The 21140-nt window shown below is 36.6% G+C and overlaps 1 protein-coding gene across 1 annotated transcript; it reads left to right on the top strand.

The window, feature by feature from the left end:
* Positions 1 to 1852: 1852 nt before the first annotated feature.
* On the top strand, positions 1853 to 19652 carry LOC149772765 (DNA-directed RNA polymerase II subunit RPB4-like). Its single transcript, XM_089947346.1, has 5 exons — positions 1853 to 2105; positions 5708 to 5765; positions 11390 to 11512; positions 12567 to 12662; positions 19179 to 19652. Exons 1-5 carry the CDS (start codon positions 2030 to 2032, stop codon positions 19255 to 19257), a joined length of 432 nt encoding a protein of 143 aa, XP_089803472.1. The 5' UTR covers positions 1853 to 2029; the 3' UTR covers positions 19258 to 19652.
* The last annotated feature ends 1488 nt before the right edge of the window (positions 19653 to 21140 follow it).

Below are 21140 nucleotides of genomic sequence, written 5' to 3'. Positions count from 1 at the left end.
TCTGACTCTCTTGCCCATACCACAGAATCTTCTTAAGACCAAATAGTATGGTCCTTACACAGTTGACAAGAAAGTAAATGATTTAAATTATATCATAAATAATCATGGGAGGAACTCCGCCGTTGCCGGTCCCAAGCTCGGATGTAAAAGGAGGATGGTTGGGTGTGGGGCTAGTAACTCGACCCTGTAAAACCCAACTTGCTACAAAAAAGTAAACAGCAGAATAAATAGAAATTGAAAGCTTAACGGAGGAATTGTATTCTTCTGGAAGACTTACGACGCTCTGTGGTGAAATCCGCGAGCTCGCGGAAGCCATAAAGCAGACCAGCATTCAATCAAATAAGAGAATCAACATCGCAACATGGAACGTGAGGACAGTGTATGAGGCAGGAAAAACAGCATAGGTATTAGCAGAGATGAGGAACAACGATCTATCCCTACTGGGCATTAGCGAGACAAGTTGGATTCAATCTGGACAAAGAAAACTGATGACAGGAGATATACTACTGTATTCAAGACACGAAGAAGATGATGCGCCTCATACATAGAGGGTGTGGCTCATGCTGTCGAAGTAAGTATATGATGCACTGATAGGATGGGAAACACGGACCATGAATCTGCACGGCAACGTTTAGGACCAAGAAGGAAAAATTAAAGATGAACGTAACGTCATACAGAGCTACGCTCCAACAAATGACGACGAAGAAAAAGAAAAGGACCAGTTTTAGAACATACTACAGAACACTGAAGAGAACTTCCCAGACACAGAAATAAACATCCTTTTGGGTGACTGCAGTGTCAAAGCTGGGTTAGACAACACAGGGTATGAGGATGCCATGGAGATCTACGGCCTGTGCGAAATGAACGAAACTGGATGACGATTCTCGAACTTGTGTGTATTGAACAACCTAGTCGTCGGGGGTACCCTCTTTCCCCACAAGAGAATCGACAAGAACACATGTGTATCACCAGACCATGTGAAAGAAAATCGGATTGATCACATCTGCATAGCCAAGAATTTCAGAACATCTCCGCAAGATGTGAGGGTGAAGAGGTGGGCAGATGTGGCATATGACCACCACTTAGTTGTCACAAGGCTGAAATCTATGGTGAAGAAGAACTGGATGGGCACAAAAGAGAAGAAAACAAAGTATAACATCAGACTGTTGTAAGATGATAAAACTAAAGAAGAATATAGTCTGACCATTAACAACAAATATCAAGCGCTACACGAGCTTCTTGAACATGAGAAAGACAATGCAAACAACAGATGGAGGAAAGCTCAGGAGACAGTATAATCAGATACCAAGAAGTAAAAGCCCCATGAAGCACCATCAGAACGAATGGATTGCAGCCGAAACATTGCGCAAAATTCATGAGCGGTAACAGAAGAATTAGCAATCTAAAATGCGAACACGAACTGTTTTAAAGTGCAGACTCACGGCATGTGTAACAGCAAACAGTAAAGTTTGTATAAATTCGCAACAGATAGAATCGCCTCTACTGCTTGAAATAAAATCGTCATGTTTAAAGTATTTTACTGGTACTTAATATTATACGACCGAACTGAACCCTGCATTTTGTGCTGCTGGGTATGTAAGATTGTGAAAAACTTATACATCTGGACAGAGTGTGTGTGCGCGCGCGCGCGCACGCGCCTTGGCAATTATTTCATCTATTTCTGTAATCAGATTGAAATCGAGCGTTACTTGTTGTAAAGTCTAGATTTTAATCAGACTGAGTTTATGTGTGTGCTTCGTCTGAATTTATATTTACAATAGTGTTAAGTTCGGTCGATATATTTTTACAGCTAATACATTATTTATTGTAAAAAGTTAAACTCCATTTTTTAAAACACACGTATACAAGCGGATGTATAATGACCCAAGTCCCCGTCGAGTGTCTTTGAGTGAGTCCGCTGAACCAGTCACGATTGCCTTTTAGAATAGTCACCTTACGTTTCCTGATCAAGATCAAGCTTCTAAAGTACAATTCGAAGGGTCCTTCAACCGGAAGTCTGGGTTAAATAATGGCGACAGCTGGTACCTCAGTGCAACAGAACGAACAGCAAGAAGAAGATGCTTCCGAGCTACAGTTTCCTAAAGGTTAAATCTTTGCCTTAAACTGATTGATGTAATACCTTGTAATGTTTAAAAATAGTTCACAAAACGGAGATTTTAAAGATATTAATTGTTAATTACATGTAGATTAACAAAATGAAATATCCAGTAACATGTTTCCGAGGACCACTATTTTTGTCCAGGATCCGCTTTTGATGCAACCCTTGAAGTTGTCAGAATTTCGTCTGACCATTGCCACTTCACTTTAGATATTTTGAAATTTATGTTGGGGTTTGGGGTAAGAACCAATTAGGGATTCGCTGCTACCCTGCGGCGACGGCATAGGATAGTCTAGTCCTAACTGACAATAATCAAAACCTGTCAGCAATTGAGAACTGCAGATTCAGTGCACTGTTATCCCACATTGATTATTAAAAATTAGCACTAAAACACTGGCACATTTACTTAATTAAGTCATGGGATTACTTGAAATGCTGAACCACCAGTGCCAAAAGTGGTTCAATCTCATAAACTCCTCAACTACTTGTTTACGCTCCACCACCTAAACAATAATTCTGCATCAGCCAGTGCTACCCATTGTTTGTAAAGACAATTCATGTTGGAATAGATAATTACTTATATTATACAGTATTTACTAACATAATTATTACCTAACTAAATAATCACAGTTAATACTAACAGCCTTCATGGTGAACCCTTAAAGAAAAAATACTCAGTCTTTTGTCAAGAAACAAAAATATGGATGCCTAACTATTATGCTTCCTCATTGGTCATTTAAAGAAATAGGCACTTGCAGAAAGGCATGTGACAGTTGCTTCTGTTGGCTAACTGTAGCTGAAGGAATATAGGAAGTTAAATAATTAAACCAGTCACAGTTGTTGTTTCATGCCATATTGGCTTTAGGAGTAATTGTAAAAAGCATTCATTTCCCTAACCATTTGGACACAGTATTAATAGTATTGGAGTAATGATAATGTGAACCATAATTATGTATGTATGTGTACAATTTGGATTTTTAACATAGCTTTAAAACATCGGTCATATTGCTACAATGTCTGCAGTGTGGCAGTTTATACTGATGTCTAGCACCCACTCACATTATCATGACACCAGGCAGATCAGTCCTAATGCTAACCTCTTAGTACTGAGTGTCAGGCGAGGCAGCTGTTAGTACCATTTTATAAGTCTTTGGTATGACTTGGCCGAGGTTCAAACCCACTATCTCCCGCATCTGAGGCAGATGCTGTAACCACTAGGCCACTGAAGCATCGATACTATATACGTGAAAACTTTTGCTGCACTTTGTATTAGCAAGACTGTCGGTGAGTTGTAAGTATTGCATACAGTTACGACTAACTATATACAGTACATTGAAATGCCTCCCTACACAAAGGTCAGGGTAAACCATCATCACCCTACATACTGATGCATGCTAACCAAGTCATTTAGCTAAAGAACATTATATATATACCAAAAAGGTCTGGGTGGGTGGGAAGTGGGTGGGTGGGTAATTTGGGCACAAAACTGTGTACTTTAATGGCACAGTTACCATCTTAAATTAATGTGTATAATGTTTTACTTTATTCAGATAACCATGCATTAGTAATTATATATATATATATATATAGTAATTCCATCAAAAATATGCAAACAAAAGTATAATATTTAGTAAGCATTTTCAACCCTCAATCCAAATACTATGTCATTGAAGAAGATTTTTGGAGGCTCAAAACAGGAAGAAATCAATGAATTTGTCCAATATTTCACTTGTAAAAAGAAATCTATGAATTCAGACAATATTTCACCTTAAAATATTTTGAAATTATATGATTTGCCCTCAGTGATCATGAGTCACCTGTTTTCAGGAACAGTCGTCTATTTTCAAGGTTGTTCTCAGATAAAAAAGGTTAGATATTTTAATAATTTAAAAGTTTTATGACTAGTTTTTTGTATTTTAATGCTTTTTGACTTACAATTTTTATAAGTATATTTGACATTACAAATTTTGACCTAAGTTCTGTTCTCCATTTTCACATCACTTTGCCCTACTATAATAGATAAGGGAAAAGTCACATTGCTTAACATTTTGGGACCAATGTGACCCCAGTTTTATTTTGATACATTATTTTCTCTAACACATCATTTCTTATATTTACAAAAACACATCATTTCTGTAATGTTCCTGTCAGCTGAAAGTTTGATATTGGTTCAGATAATTTATTCTATTCGGAGTTTAAAGGTTGGTTTGCATTGTTTTCACCTGTTCTTGCTGATTATCTTTTTCTAAGGATCATTGCAAAGGACTATCTTTTCCTACAGATCAATGCAATGAAGGATTATCATTCCCTAAGAATCATTGCACAGAAGGATTATCTTTCCCTAAGAATCCTTGCATAGAAGGTTTTATCTTTTCCTAAGAATCATTCCATAAAAGGACTATCATTCCCTAAGGCTCATTCCATAGAAGAGTGGAAAAACAACTCACTGACTGGTTATTAAATGATAGCTGAATGAGTTTTTCAGAGTTTTAGACATTTGCACTGGTTGATCATAGTCTTCTTGTATCAAATACATGTATACAAAGAAAAGGATATATCAGCGCTTAAATGAATTTAGTATCACATATCAAGATTACATTAGTTTTCTTCAATTCATGGCATGTTGTAAGTTGCTAAAATGTTTACAATGTCAGATAGGAGGGGCCCCGAGTGGCCGAGTGGTCTAAAGCGCTCTCTGTTACGGATCACTGCCATCTCACCTCTGTCTGCATAGGTTCGAGTCTTGGATTCGACCAGTGTGGGTATGTGAGAAAGCTTGCCAGTAGCTTCTCATGGGTCGGTGGTTCTTTCCGGGCATTTCCCGGGTTCTTCCTCCACCATTAATACTGGCCGCCATTTATAGCCTATCATGTGCTGAAAAATGGTGTTAAGCCATACAACAACAACAACAACCAATGTTGGGTAGGCTTTGCAGTTTTTATCATTTTCTTTCACAGAACTGTTACTGTGATTATTAAAATTTTATAAGAATTTTTCTTTTTCATTATTTAATAATAGGAGTTGCAACTATGTTGTTTTCACATTTAGTCTCAAAGGCCATTGTGGCATCGTGGTTAGTTTGCTGGACTCGGTTTTGGTGACACTAAGACTGACTTGCTTTGACCTTTTGATCAAGTAATGTCTGGCTGGGAATTACACTTCTTGACCAGCCTGGGTCAGTCACTGGTGTGTCCATGGGCAAGGCTCTTTACTACAATTCCCTTGGCACTAAATAATCCATTTGTGTTGCTGTGCTGTACAGCACCAAACCAAACCAAAACATTCAGTCTCTAGTGCTATGATACAAAATATAGATGATGCCATAATGTAATTTTCATTTAATTTCAAACTGTGCAGTACAACAAGTGTTGATTTTACAACTTAAGACTCATCTTTTGTCCTCTCGCCCTCTTTTTTTCTTCACTTTTTTCTATCTATTGATTTTGACGATGTATCAGTTTCTCTTCATAATATGTTATTAACAGATGTTTAGTTCAGGGCTTGATTTATCATTAATAAATGATTCAGAGATTCCATGTGATCAGATTTTATTTTGTCTAAAGAATTGCTTGTGTTTTTTTATTCCAGAATTTGAGAATGCAGAGACATTGCTAGTATCTGAGGTACAGATGCTACTGGAACACAGGTATAGAAGTTGTACATTAAAGAGTTTTGTTAAACACATATCCCATGCTCCTGTTTTGTCCCATCCCAAGTCATGTGAGCTATGGAAAGATCCCCATGTCATGTAAGGTGTGGATAAAGACCCCCATTTTATGTGAAGTGTTGGTAGATCCAGACCCTGAGTAAAGTGAGGTGAAGATAGATCCAGACCCCATATCATGTGAGGTGTTGATAGATCCAGGCTCCCATGTCATGTAAGATGTGAATTGATCCATACCCCCATTTTATATGAAGTGTTGGTAGATCCAGGTCACGATGTCATGTGATGTGTTGATAGATCCAGACCCCCATATCAAGTGAGGTGAAGATAGATCCAGACCCACATGTGATGTGAGGCATGGATTGTACCAGGCCCCCATGTCATGTGAGGTGTGGATAGGTCCAGGCTCCCATGTCTTGTGAAGTGTTGATAGTTCCAGTCCATAATGTCATGTAAGGTGTGGATAGATCCCGGCTCCCATTTTATTTGAAGTGTTGGTAGATTCAGTTTACAAGTTCATATAAGGTGTGGATAGATCCAGGCTCCCATTTCATGTGAAGTGTTTATAGCTCCAGACCCAAGTCATGGGAGTTGTGGATAGATCTATAGTCTCAATAATGGAAACCTTTAATGTGATAAAAAGTGTAAGGAACTTTGTCAATTCATTCCTTGATTTATTTCTTACCTGACTGAGTAGAGTGGCCCTAACACTGTCATCATCTGTGCATTTCATGCTTAACAGATGTTTTCAATATAATAGACAGACATGCTCAAGATCCAGTTCCAGTTCCTGTACAAATCCATCTTCAGCAAATGGGGTGGTTGCACACCTATAGATGTACATAAATATTAAATTGTCTGCTTCTGATATTTACAATGTCGAATCAAGCAACGGAAATGAATGACAACAGCAAATTTGCCTTTCACATGGATTTTTCAATCAGTTTAATTTCTATGTTTATGTGTGCAAAAGGGATATAATTCCAAACTCTCGACGTTTTGTAAGTTTCAGAATTATCCATCAGTTATTGAACAGGATGAACTATGTCATTATGTTGTCTGATGGAAATAAACTAGCTCATAGTGTGTACAGTGGTGCCTTGTAAGTATGGAAAGTCTGTTAAGCATGAAAGGTGCAGGGGATGCCAATATTAGTGCCATTCTGGTCACAGTCAGGTTGAAATTATAAATCAATGATTCATTTGACTTAGTTCTGTGCACTTTTTATGACATTAAGCATTTTTGTTATAGAAATCTGTAGGGGATACAAACAAATGGGGATGTATAGTCAGACTATAGGCCCCCATCTCATGTGAGGTGTTGATAGATCCAGACCCTGTGTCATGTGTGGTGTTGATAGATCCAGACCCCCATATCATGTGAGGTGTGGATAGATCCAGAGCCCCCATGTCAAGTAAAGGGAAGATAGATCCAGACCCCAAATCATGTGAGGTGTTGCTAGATCCAGACCCCCATGTCATGTGAGGAGTTGATAGATCCAGGCTCCCATTTCATGTGAAGTGTTGATAGATCCAGGCCACAATGTCATGTGAGGTGTCGATAGATCCAGACCCCCATGTGATGTGAAGTGTTGATAGATCCAGGCTCCCATTTCATGTGAAGTGTTGATAGATCCAGACCACATTGTCATGTGAGGTGAAGATAGATCCAGACCCCCATATCAAGTGAGGTGAAGCTAGATCCAGACCCCCATGTGATGTGAGGCATGGATTGTACCAAGCCCCCATGTCATGTGAGGTGTTGATAGATCCAGACCCCCATGTCATGTGAGGTATGGATTGTACCAGGCCCCCATGTCATGTGAGGTGTGGATAGATCCAGAACTCCATATCATGTAGGGTATGGATTGTACCAGGCCCCCATGTCATGTGAGGTGTTGATAGATCCAGAATCCCATGCCAAGTGATTGAAGTGTGGATAGATCCAGGCCCTTAAGTCATGTGAGGTGTTGATAGATCCAGACCCCCATGTCATGTGAGGTGTTGTAAGATCCAGACCCCCTTTCTATGTGAAGTGTTGATAGATCCAGGCCACAATGTCATGTGAGGTGTCGATAGATCCAGACCCCCATGTGATGTGAAGTGTTGATAGATCCAGGCTCCCATTTCATGTGAAGTGTTGATAGATCCAGACCACATTGTCATGTGAGGTGAAGATAGATCCAGACCCCCATATCAAGTGAGGTGAAGCTAGATCCAGACCCCCATGTGATGTGAGGCATGGATTGTACCAAGCCCCCATGTCATGTGAGGTGTTGATAGATCCAGACCCCCATGTCATGTGAGGTATGGATTGTACCAGGCCCCCATGTCATGTGAGGTGTGGATAGATCCAGAACTCCATATCATGTAGGGTATGGATTGTACCAGGCCCCCATGTCATGTGAGGTGTTGATAGATCCAGAATCCCATGCCAAGTGATTGAAGTGTGGATAGATCCAGGCCCTTAAGTCATGTGAGGTGTTGATAGATCCAGACCCCCATGTCATGTGAGGTGTTGTAAGATCCAGACCCCCTTTCTATGTGAAGTGTTGATAGATCCAGGCCACAATGTCTTGTGAGGTGTTGATAGAGCTAGGCCCTAATATTGGTTACAGTAATCAGAATCTGTGTTTTCTTCCCATCTGAATTCCAAGTTCTGACTCAAGGGCCTCAGCTCTATGTGAAGGGAGGTTTCATTTAAAACTTAGTTGAGGCAATCATAAATACAACCTCCCAGACATGAAAGACTAATTATTTTGTATGCCATTGACTGGAAATACAAGAATTGTAGTGTACAGACAGACATTACATGGCCAGAAGGTTAAAGCAAGTCAGTCTTGGAGTCACCGAAACCAATGCTAGCAGCCACCAAATCTGAGAGTGAGGTAGATTTACACAGTGTAGTAATTAAGAAACCTATGAGACATAGATACATTTGGAAGTCTATAGAGTATGGTCCCTTTAGAGCCCCCTGATATGGCATCAGGGAAAACTCTTAGAAGTCCAGACTTCCATTGCTTTAGTAAATGTCTGACAGCATGGTTTAAAGTTAAATGAAGCTTACATTTTGAGCTGTATAACATTGACTTTCGTTGATAAGCTTTGTATGCAGGGCTTTTGTATTATTACATCTAGATATGAGTCTCAGTTTGAAGATAGTAAACAAGATCATTTTATGTACTTTCAGTTGTGTAGATATTGGAATTTTGTTGTTCATCCTAAATAACAGTGACGATGTTTAGTCATCCAATAAAGCCACCATATCATGAAAATCTTTTCATTGATACATCATTTGTAATATCAACATGGGGCATTGTCTGTAAATGATTTCCTATACTGTTGGTTCTAAACAAAAATGTTGCCAATGCAACATCTAATGGGGCTGACATTACAGTTATGAGCAAAATCATATTGCCACTCCTGAATGGCTGTTATGACAGCTTGGGGTTGTTATAATGTCTAGCTTGTTGTAAATGAAAATGGCGCAGATCTGATGTCCAATATGAACACCATAGCAGCCATCTTGAACATTTTTGTATTATTACTCCACCTGAATGGATGGTCATATTGCATGTAGTTTTTACTAAACATACTTTTTATATCTTGCATTTTCATTTTGAAAATGGTACCTATCTGACATCATACATGGCCACCACAGAAGCCATCTTGAAATTCTTGTTATTTCTACTTCATGTCAACCTGGGGTTTTCATTGGAAGACATGGTGCTTTGATGGCGTCAGCTGAAAATGGTAATCTGACATCTAGTATGGTCACCATGGCAACCAGATTAAACTTTGATGTTTCTTGGACATATAACATGGCGACCACAGAAGCCATCTTCAAATTCCAGTTATTGCTGCATGTCCTGAATGGAAAGTCATATAAAATTGGGGTTTTCACCAGAAGATGATTAATGCTATCTATTTAGTCCTAAATGAAAGTGGAGCAGATCAGACTTTAGATATGGCCACTGTGCCAGGCATCTTGAAAAATGTTTGTGTAGCTACTCCTAAATGGAAAGTCATACCGACTGTAGGTTTTTTACAGAAGACTTTTTATGGTGTATTGGTCCTGAATAATGACATCCAGCATGGCCACCATTTTGAAGACAATGTTCTTGCTACTCCTTCTGATTGGATGGTCATATCAGCATATGGTAGTCACAAGTATCCTGATTGAATGGTCATATCAGCATATGGTTGTCATAAGTATTCTGACTGGATGGTCATATCAGCATATGGTTGTCACAAGTATCCTGATTGGATGGTCATATCAGCATATGGTTGTCATAAGTATTCTGACTGGATGGTCATATCAGCATATGGTTGTCACAAGTATCCTGATTGGATGGTCATATCAGCATATGGTTGTCATAAGTATTCTGACTGGATGGTCATATCAGCATATGGTTGTCACAAGTATACTTCATATGGAATATAGTTGGTCCCAAATGAAAATGGTATCACATAGATATCCAATATGGCTGCCATTATAAATATATTTAAAATCTTGTTATAAAGTCATATCTCCTGAAGAGATGGTCATATTGGCTTGGGTCTTCCACCAAAATGCTTATAATGGTGTCTATTTTGTCCTAACTGAAAAAGGTCCTAAATAAATATCAAGTATGGCGACCACAGTGGCTAATTTGAAACTCCTGTATAATTAGAATATTGGAGATGGTTTTATCACTTAGCACTTAAAAGAAGAAAGATCTTATCTTGAATTCCTGGACAGTCGAGCATCAGTCCTCTTGAAGGAATGTTGTTTGCAAATTTGAGAAGAAAACAAAACTGAATTCCTTACTATTGTCCTAAAGAATGCAGTTAAGCATAGTAGTAAAACAAAACATTTTTATCAACAATTTAATGTATATGTACGGTTCTATAAATTTCAGTACCTTCTGTGGTTGCTTTTAGTAATCTTGTTTATTTTACTGTACCATTAGATGTCTTATTCAGTTTGGAGCTTGGGCTTTAAGAGAAAGTGTCAGAATGGAAGCAGAATTGATTTAAAGTGGCATTCTTTCTGTGCCAAATGGTAAATTCTGTTCAGTTATAGCCATAGAGAATTCTTGAAGAAAAATTAATTTCATCAAGCCTCGAATATTTTGTTTTTAAATTTGTGGAGACCTTTTGAAAAATCAACCTTTGTGGTAAGCGCTTAGCTTATCTGACGGTGTCATAATATATAGTCTGGTTTTTTCATCCCAGTAAATTGATTTGAGATAATGTGTGAAAAGTGAATCTCCTGCTTCTGTATTCTAGAGTTGCCATTGTCGAACTACCATTACGACACATGCTTAAAATGGTTCTAGTTTTTTAGTTCAGTATTGATGCAGCAAGGTCATGGTGTCGATTAAGAAAAAAAATGTGAAAAACTTTATTTTTTTTGTTTTAGTTACATCAAGTCTTTTAACCTGCACGAAATTTACCAATACTTTTCCAAAAACTGGGATATTTTTAAGGCAGCGATGCTGGAACAGCAAATGGTGGAAAACAGCGTAAAGTATTTTGGCTCTTCTTTTTTTTTCAATAAAAAAAGTCTGTAGAATAGTTATAGTCTGTTTCATGATGTTGATAATTTTGTGCTTGTGTTTTTAGAAAGCAGCAAAATGAGAGTGCAGAGGAAGAACAGGAGTTGTCTGAAGTATTCATGAAAACTCTGCAGTACACACAGAGATTCTCCAAGTTCAAGAACAGAGAAACTATTGCAGCAGTTAGAACGTAATTCTGCAGTTCTTTTGAACTAATTAGTTTTAATACATGTGATATTACAGCCTCTTTAATACATGTGATATTACATCCTCTTTCATATATGTAATATTACATCCTCTTTCATACATGTAATATTACACTCTTTCATACATGTAAAATGACATCATCTTTATTACATGTAATATTACATCCTCTTTCTTACATGTAAAATTACACCCTCTTTCATACATGTAATATTACATTCTCTTTAATACATGTAAAATTACATCCTCTGTCATACATGTAATATTACATCCTCTTTCATACATATAATATTACATCCTCTTTCATACATGTAATATTACATCCTCTTTAATACATGTAAAATTACATCTTCTGTTATACATGTAATATTACATCCTCTTTCATACATGTAATATTACATCCTCTTTCATAACATATTGAACAATTCATAGTTTCCCACAGCAAAAGAAATTAACTGAGCATACACCTGTCCCATCCCAATCCTAACAATAGAGCATATCTTGTCCTTTGCTTTCTGCAAATGTGTTTTGAAAACAGAATTTAGAGTGAAGTTTAATAATAAGAGGACCTAGGTCAGGTTTCATTTTCATCAAGGTCAGGTTTCATTTTCATTAAGGTCAGGTTTCATTTTCATTAAGGTCAGGATTCATTTTCATCAAAGTCAGGTTTCATTTTCACTGTTTTTCATCAAAAAAAACTTAATAAGTAAGTTGTAGCCAATGTTCAGCTTCAGATTTTGTGCATCATATTGATGAACATCTGCAAGATTTGGACACATTTCTAGTACTGATAAATCATGAACAATTTCTCTTTAAAAGAAGTGGGTTTTTTATATATACAAATAGTCATTTCATTGATGAAATTTACAGTCTCTTTGTAAGGTATATTTCACATGCCAGTGTTTTGTAAACATTTATTTCTAAATGTTTTATTGAGCACTTTAGTTACCCACAACAAACATTATTAAGAAATACTGATGATCTTTGAGAAAGAGTACACATATTGTGCAAGATTCTTTTTATGTATGTTTTGCTTTCAGACTTTTAATGCAGAAGAAGCTACACAAATTTGAGTTAGCATCTTTAGCCAACCTTTGTCCAGATAATCTTGATGAGGCCAAGTCGCTCATTCCCAGGTGAGAGAAAACCACATTCTTTGAATTTATGCCCAGTCTGCTTCCAGGGGTTACTAGGACAAAAGTTTGTGAATCCCTGCACAGTCTGGTTCCAGGAATATCTTTGACAAAAGTTTGTAAACTATTGAACAGTCTAGTTCCAGGAGTGTCTTTGACAAAATTTTGATTTCATGATGTACAACCTCTGCTTCTTTGCAATGGAATTTGTTTCATTCACAGTGGCTTCTTATGATGTCAACATGGTTGAAAATGAAAATAGAGCTGATCTCTCTTCCAATATGATGGCAGCCTTCTTGAAAATCGTGTTCTTAACACTACTCCTTTTTAATAGAAAGTATTATCGAAATAAGAGTTTTTCTAGCTGACTTAATGTGGTGTATAGATGGTCCTAAATAAAAATATGCAAACTGATACTACATATGGTCACCATGGTAACTGTCCTGAAAATATTGTTATTGCTACTTCCAATTAGATGGCCATATGGAATTTTTAGAGAATATGTCTTATGATACCTATTTGTTCCTAACTGAAATTGTTGCCAGTCTTTCATCCAATATGACTGCCACAGCAATCATCTCGAAAATCTTGTCACCGTTCCCCCTGCCCATATTGAAGTCTGGTTTTCATGAAAAGACTTGTAATGATGTATAGGATCCCCATTGGATCTAAGGCCTTTCAGATCACTCACACATTTCATCTCTGACTGTGTGAGTTCAATGTCTGGGCTTGATCGATATGGGTAATGTGGGAAAACTTTCCAGTAGTTTCTTCCAGCGGTCTTTCCATTTTTGTCTTCTATCAAATATACTGGCCACCATGTACAGCCTATCGTGTGCTGAAAAATGGTGTTAAACCCTAAACAGACTTTTTAACTGTACTGGGTGCTAAATAAAAAATGATGCCAGGCTGAAATCCGCTATGTCCATAACAGCAGATAATTTTAAAATCTTTTTTTATCTCTACAGAATATCAGGTGGTTTCAGCATTCCACAGTTAAAAGGAAAAACTGCTCTTTTTCATTATTATTATATTTAGATCTTTAGAATATCAGTTCCTTCAAGAAACTTGTTTATTTTGCCATCACAATAGAAGCTGGGATATGGGGGAAAACCTTTTTTGACAGATGTCTGATATAATTTATATTCTATTGCAAGAATTATTTCTCTTGTATTTCATCAGTAACAACTGAAGTATGTGGCCATGTTCTCTTGGCTAAAAAATAAAATGTTTCCTTGAGGTCTATATAGTAGACTTTATGCTAAAAATGAAATGTTTCCTTGAGGTTTATATAATAGACTTTATGCTAAAAATGAAATGTTTCCTTGAGGTCTAGGCTATAGACTTTATGCTAAAAATGAAATGTTTCCTTGAGGTCTAGATAATAGACTTTATGCTAAAAATGAAATGTTTCCTTGAGGTCTATATAATAGACTTTATGCTAAAAATGAAATGTTTCCTTGAGGTCTAGATAATAGACTTTATGCTAAAAATGAAATGTTTCCTTGAGGTCTATATAATAGACTTTATGCTAAAAAATAAAATGTTTCCTTGAGGTCTATATAATAGACTTTATGCTAAAAATGAAATGTTTCCTTGAGGTCTATATAATAGACTTTATGCTAAAAATGAAATGTTTCCTTGAGGTCTATATAATAGACTTTATGCTAAAAATGAAATGTTTCCTTGAGGTCTAGGCTATAGACTTTATGCTAAAAATGAAATGTTTCCTTGAGGTCTATATAATAGACTTTATGCTAAAAATGAAATGTTTCCTTGAGGTCTATATAATAGACTTTATGCTAAAAAATAAAATGTTTCCTTGAGGTCTATATAATAGACTTTATGCTAAAAATGAAATGTTTCCTTGAGGTATATATAATAGACTTTATGCTAAAAAATAAAATGTTTCCTTGAGGTCTATATAATAGACTTTATGCTAAAAATGAAATGTTTCCTTGAGGTCTAGATAATAGACTTTATGCTAAAAATGAAATGTTTCCTTGAGGTCTATATAATAGACTTTATGCTAAAAAATGAAATGTTTCCTTGAGATCTATATAATAGACTTTATGCTAAAAATGAAATGTTTCCTTGAGGTCTATATAATAGACTTTATGCTAAAAATGAAATGTTTCCTTGAGGTCTATATAATAGACTTTATGCTAAAAATGAAATGTTTCCTTGAGGTCTAGGCTATAGACTTTATGCTAAAAATGAAATGTTTCCTTGAGGTCTATATAATAGACTTTATGCTAAAAATGAAATGTTTCCTTGAGGTCTAGATAATAGACTTTATGCTAAAAAATAAAATGTTTCCTTGAGGTCTATATAATAGACTTTATGCTAAAAATGAAATGTTTCCTTGAGGTCTAGATAATAGACTTTATGCTAAAAAATAAAATGTTTCCTTGAGGTCTATATAATAGACTTTATGCTAAAAATGAAATGTTTCCTTGAGGTCTAGATAATAGACTTTATGCTAAAAATGAAATGTTTCCTTGAGGTCTATATAATAGACTTTATGCTAAAAATGAAATGTTTCCTTGAGGTCTATATAATAGACTTTATGCTAAAAATGAAATGTTTCCTTGAGGTCTATATAATAGACTTTATGCTAAAAATGAAATGTTTCCTTGAGGTCTATATAATAGACTTTATGCTAAAAATGAAATGTTTCCTTGAGGTCTATATAATAGACTTTATGCTAAAAATGAAATGTTTCCTTGAGGTCTAGGCTATAGACTTTATGCTAAAAATGAAATGTATCTCTTAACCGGCTTGAAGCAGCTGTTCCGTTTTTTATTGCTGTTTTCATGATATTTGTGCTTGTTGCCTGTTTTCATCTTCGTTATTGTGTTCATTATGTATTGGCTGTTAAATTCGTATGTGTTCCTTCATCTCCTTGTTTTGGAAATGAGAATAATTAGACTTTTTCTCGGCTGTCTTGCTCCACTGTTTTTGAACAAACCGCCATCACGTGATACTCACCTGTCAACCCGTTTATGTTACGATGGACCCTCATTAAATGCTTTAAATGTTCACCCCTTGGCTCTCCACACTACATTGTGCTCTAGACTAAACGAACTTGGACAACATTCATCATTACCTAAATGTAAACAGAAGCGAAAAAAGAAACGTTGTTTCAAAGCTGGCCGGCCTAGAACAGGAAGAAGAATAACTGTTATCTCCCTTATTTTGGCACAACCATTTAACAAATTTTCGACTGTTAATTTAAATAACCTAATTCAAATCCCAATTAATTTGTCAACTTTTGTGTCAACTATCCAAGAAATACCTCAGCGCATTGCGTTATTCAATGCCCAGTCAGTAGGACCACCGGAAAAGCGCACAGAAATAGTTAATTTTATCAACAACCAAAATGTTGACATATTTTTCTTGACAGAAACATGGCTAAAAACATCAGGCGATGAGCCCAAGTGTACAGATCTAGCACCCATTGGTTACTCCATCAAGTCGTTCTCCCGTAATTCTCGCGCAGGTGGAATTGCTGTCATCACAAAGAACTCCATGATAAAACGTCTTAACTACACCACAACATTCAATTTCGACCACACTCACACTGGAGCAAAGGTCAGTCCATTTTTTCTGCCTATACCGCCCTCCTCCTAGTAGAAAAAACAAGCTGGCTGACTCTCTTTTTGGAGCAGTTTCCGAATCTCCTGGACTATGGAAATTCGATAGGTGGCAACCTGATTATTCTTGGAGATTTCAGCTTTCACTTTGACTGTCCCGGAAACTCAAATACATCAAAACTCATAGATTCCATTAATGTTTTCAACCTCAGTCAGTTAACCAACCCACCCATAAACATGGTCACATTTTAGACTGGATTCTTCATAGACGTGATGATAACATTCTACGGTCCTCCCTGGTATCCCATGACCTTACATCAGATCACCTCTGCATTATACGCCATCTTGACGTATCAGTCCCTAACCCTCCACCTTTATTTGCTACTAAGAGAAACCTCCGTATGATAAATAGAACCAAATTAATGCACGACATCCAAGCTAACCTAACAACTTGCTTACCTCCTACTGCAGAACAACTCGATAACTGTCTGCATTCATTATTTGACGAACATGCCCCAGCTACCAAGTGCAGAGTATCAATTCCAAAGTGTTCTCCGTGGTATAGCGGTGTTAGGGACCAGCTTCGCACTGCTAAAATAGACCGCCGTAAAGCTTAGAGGCCCTGGTTTTCCACCAGACTCACAAATCTATGAAGTCGCTAAGAAGAATGTCACAAATATAGTCCATGCAGCAAAATCAGCCCACTACACATGGAAAATTCCAGCTGCAAAGAGCTCTTCGAGATTACTAACAAGCTAATGTCAAGGAACAAATCAACGCCACTTCAATTACCTTCTCTCCAGTCAACCTTCCGGACATGTTTGCAAATTTCTTCCGTGACAAAGAACAAACCATTAGAGATAAGCTTGACACCACAATTTCAATTGACTCGTCGTCAGCATACAGTTGGGATACAGAATTTGAGCGGCAACCATTAGCAGCATTTGAACCTGTTTCTATGGATTTCGTACATACAGTCGTGATGAAGAGTGCACCAAAGTCGTGAACTTGATCCAATTCCAACATCACTGCTGCTTGAGTGCTTAGATCCAGTATTGCCTTCACTAACTGATGTTATTAATACCTCTCTCTCATCTGGGGAATTTCCATCATTTTTCAAAACTGCCATTGTAAAGCCTCTGCTGAAGAAACCAACACTAGACCATAATGATTCAAAGAACTACCGCCCAATTTCTAATTTCCCATTCATTTCAAAAATCATAGAAAAGGTTGTTCTATCCCAGCTTGTATCTCATCTAAATTTAAACAGTCTTTTTAGCAATGTACAATCTGCATATCGCCCTTGCCACAGTACTGAAACTACTCTTCTAAAAGTAGTTAATGACATTCTCTCCGCGTTGGATGGTGGAAAGATTACAGTCCTCACCCTCCTTGATTTGTCTGCAGCATTTGACACAATAGACCATGATATATTACTTCACCGCCTCCAGCATGTATTTGGCATTCATGATACAGCCTTACTGTGGTTCAAGTCCTACTTGGTCAACAGGACACAGATTGTATCCTGCAAATGGAATACACAAAGCCCAGTTGATCTATGTTGTGGTGTTCCACAGGGGTCTGTTCTTGGACCTGTTCTCTTCATTCTGTACACTCCTTCGCTCTCAAGTGTCACAGATCATCATCCAGTGTCTCACCAATTGTACGCTGATGACACCCAAATATACAAATCTAGCCACCCAACTGAAGTTGATGCTACCGTCCAAGGTGTAGAGAGGTGCATTTCTGATGTGAAATCATGGATGACTTGTAACAAGCTGCAGATGAATGATGATAAAACTGAGGCCATTCTGATCACAACACAAAGACTTTCTCATTCACATCCTTTACCTAAAACAATAAATATCAGCAACACCAACATTAAATTCACACAATCAGTACAAAAGCTAGGTGTTACTCTGGACAGTACTATCACATTGTACCAACATGTCATGAACATAGCAAGACTGCATATCTTGAGCTGAGATGCATCAGCTCAATTCGCAAATATCTTTCAGTTGATGCCACTAAACACTTGTGTGTTCATTAGTACTTTCAAGACTGGACTATTGTAACTCAATTCTGTCTGGTTCATCTCAGTATCTACTCCAGAAACTTCAAAAAGTTCAAAACACAGCTGCTCGGATCATACTTAGAGTACCACGATCAGAGCACACCTCCCTGCTGCTCTGTACCCTACACTGGCTATCCATTCGATCCAGAATCAAACACAAAATTTGTTCTCTGTGCTACATTTCACTGTCGGACTCTAGTCCAACATACCTATCTGACCTCACCCATGTGTACACACCAGCAAGATACTTACGCTCCTCTTCTGACAATCATATACTCATTATTCCCACTATCAAAACAAAGTCATATGGACAGCGTTCTTTTGCATTCCAGGGCCCAGCAACGTGGAATGAATTGCCCACTGAACTTGGACACAAAGACACAGTGATCACATTCAAGAGGGCTCTCAAAACTCACTTATTTCGACTGCAAGAACAAACTTTTAAAGACCTAATAATGTTTCCTACCTGAAATATTCTCAGCATGTTTTTTATTTTTTAATGTTTTTCTGATTTCATGTTGTTTGTTTTTGTAATAATATTATTATGTTTCTTATCTTATAGGTGTTGTCTAATGTTGTAAAGCACTTAGAGCTTCTAAAGATTAGGCACTATACAAAGTCCTCATTATTATTATTATTACTATAGACTTTATGCTAAAAATGAAATGTTCCCTTGAGGTCTATATAATATACTTTATGCTTAAAATGAAATGTTTCCTTGAGGTCTGTATAATTGACTTTATGATCAAAATTAAATGTTTCCTTGAGGTCTCTGTAACAGACTTTATTATAAAAATGAAATGTTTCCTTGACATCTTTATAATATACTTTATGATCACTCTTTTGCAGCTTAGAGGGTCGCTTTGAAGATGAAGAACTAACACAAATACTAGAAGATATCCAAACAAAGAGAAGTTTCCAGTACTGAGTTAATGTGTGCAACACAAATACTAGATGATATCCAAATGAAGAGAAGTTTCCTGTACTGAGTTAATGTGTTTAACAGAAATACTAGAAGATATCCAAACGAAGAGGTTTCCAGTACTGAGTTAATGTGTTTAACACAAATACTAGAAGATATCCAAACGAAGAAAAGTTTCCTGTACTGAGTTAATGTGTTTACCTTAAGACAATGGACACTTTATTTCTTACTAGAAATTGAGTTCAGAAATGCGTGTTCTGTTTGACAACAGTAATTACATATTAATTGCTCACTTCCTGGGATTTATTATTAGAATATGTTCAATTTTAGTTTTGTGGATCATATCTATTTGTCAGGTTTTCCAGTCTCTTTTTCGGTAAATAAAATATTTGGCAGTTGAATCACAGTTATACTTTTATTTATAGAAAAATGTTTTTTAGCATTACTGCTCATTAAAACCCAAACTGAACTGTAACAAAACAATTATAGCAGTCAACTTGAAAATATTGTTATTACAACTCTTGAATGGAAAGCTATATTAAATATGAAATTTTCACAAAACAAGTTATACTATATGTGCTTGATCCTATTTGGATGCTCATGTCAGAGTTTTTTTTGCAATATGTTCTTTGTTATGTAATATCTAACTTCAAAATGGCCATATTGAAAGCTATTTTATGGCTGTTTCTCCAGAACGTATGGTTGTAAGATTGAATTTTGACTAAAAACTGTCATAATGCATGATTGGTCCTGAATAAAATGGTGCTGAAAGATCTGACCTCTTCCATCTAAAAACCTTGATATAACTACTGCCCTTAAAACAATGGTGGTATTGTGATGGTGCTTGGGTTTATTAATTTTCCAGAATAAAAACAGTACCATTATCTTGTTCTTGCAATTGTGAATGCATTTGAAGATGAGATTTATCGACCATTTGGGAAAATATTTGGTCACTGCTTGTATTTTTGTACTTAATCCATTTTATCCTGAATACGACTACGGTCGTAATACCTCATTCTGTCCTGAATACACCTGTGGTTGTAATATCCCATTTTATCCTGAATACGACTACAGTCTTATTCTACTATGTATGTGTGTAGTGTATCTAGAAACGTGTTTTACATCATACAAATTTGTGTACTACTTCACCAACACAGGAAATGGTTAAAGCACACATGCACAGTGAAATGTTCAGAACACGCTTTTGGAAAAGAAATTGTTGGCTTGAAAATGGATCAGTAAAATCATGGACGACAACTCAGATGTTAACATGGATGTTGATATTGAGGGTAGCGACACTGAAGATGACGATTTGGATGATTCTGATGATAACATTCACTTAAATGATGGGTTAGAATTGAACCAAGTTGAATCAAGAGATGTTGCATGGCTTCATGCATTTTTCGACAGTGATTCAGAGAATGAAGCTGACTTTGAAGGCTTTCAAGAGGAATTTGTCTGGGATGATTTTTCCAGATTAAATCATCCCTAAGTAACTCAAAGTAATGTTGTGCATCGGCTTCTTCTGCATGTTGAACAGTTGCCCCTTCTATCAATTTAAATAGTGGCTGCAACTGATGTGACAAGTTTTCATGAGAAACTGCACGCATGTGCTTGAATGTTTAGTATTAGTAAACAAATTGTTCCAAGTGTTGTCCAATTTTAGTAACTAACAGTGCTAGAAATTTCAAATTAGGACCAAAATACTAGAAATAGAATTATCTTTATTTTATTATTAGAAGCATTTCGTTCATCTTCATTAACAAAAGATTCACTGAACATCATGGTAAGTTTTTTAATTTGTTTTTTTCTTCTTTCAAGTCATATTTCAAAATACAGTTGTGAGCATGTACATTGGTAAGTGATAACCAAACATATATCACTGGGTT

This window comes from Sinohyriopsis cumingii, unplaced genomic scaffold (genome assembly GCF_028554795.1).
Source record: "Sinohyriopsis cumingii isolate HCF-2022 unplaced genomic scaffold, ASM2855479v2 utg001176l, whole genome shotgun sequence".
NCBI classification, from domain to species: Eukaryota; Metazoa; Mollusca; class Bivalvia; order Unionida; family Unionidae; genus Sinohyriopsis; species Sinohyriopsis cumingii.
Note: the sequence above shows the minus strand (reverse complement) of the source record. Positions and strands in the feature narration are given on the sequence as shown.

Bases quoted from the DNA above. Each gene is read 5' to 3' on its own strand.
- LOC149772765 (XM_089947346.1), top strand. From the start codon at position 2,030: ATGGCGACAGCTGGTACCTCAGTGCAACAGAACGAACAGCAAGAAGAA. The intron at 2,106-5,707 runs GTTAAATCTTTG...TTTTTATTCCAG, and splicing joins CGAGCTACAGTTTCCTAAAG to AATTTGAGAATGCAGAGACA. The intron at 5,766-11,389 runs GTATAGAAGTTG...TTGTGTTTTTAG, and splicing joins CAGATGCTACTGGAACACAG to AAAGCAGCAAAATGAGAGTG.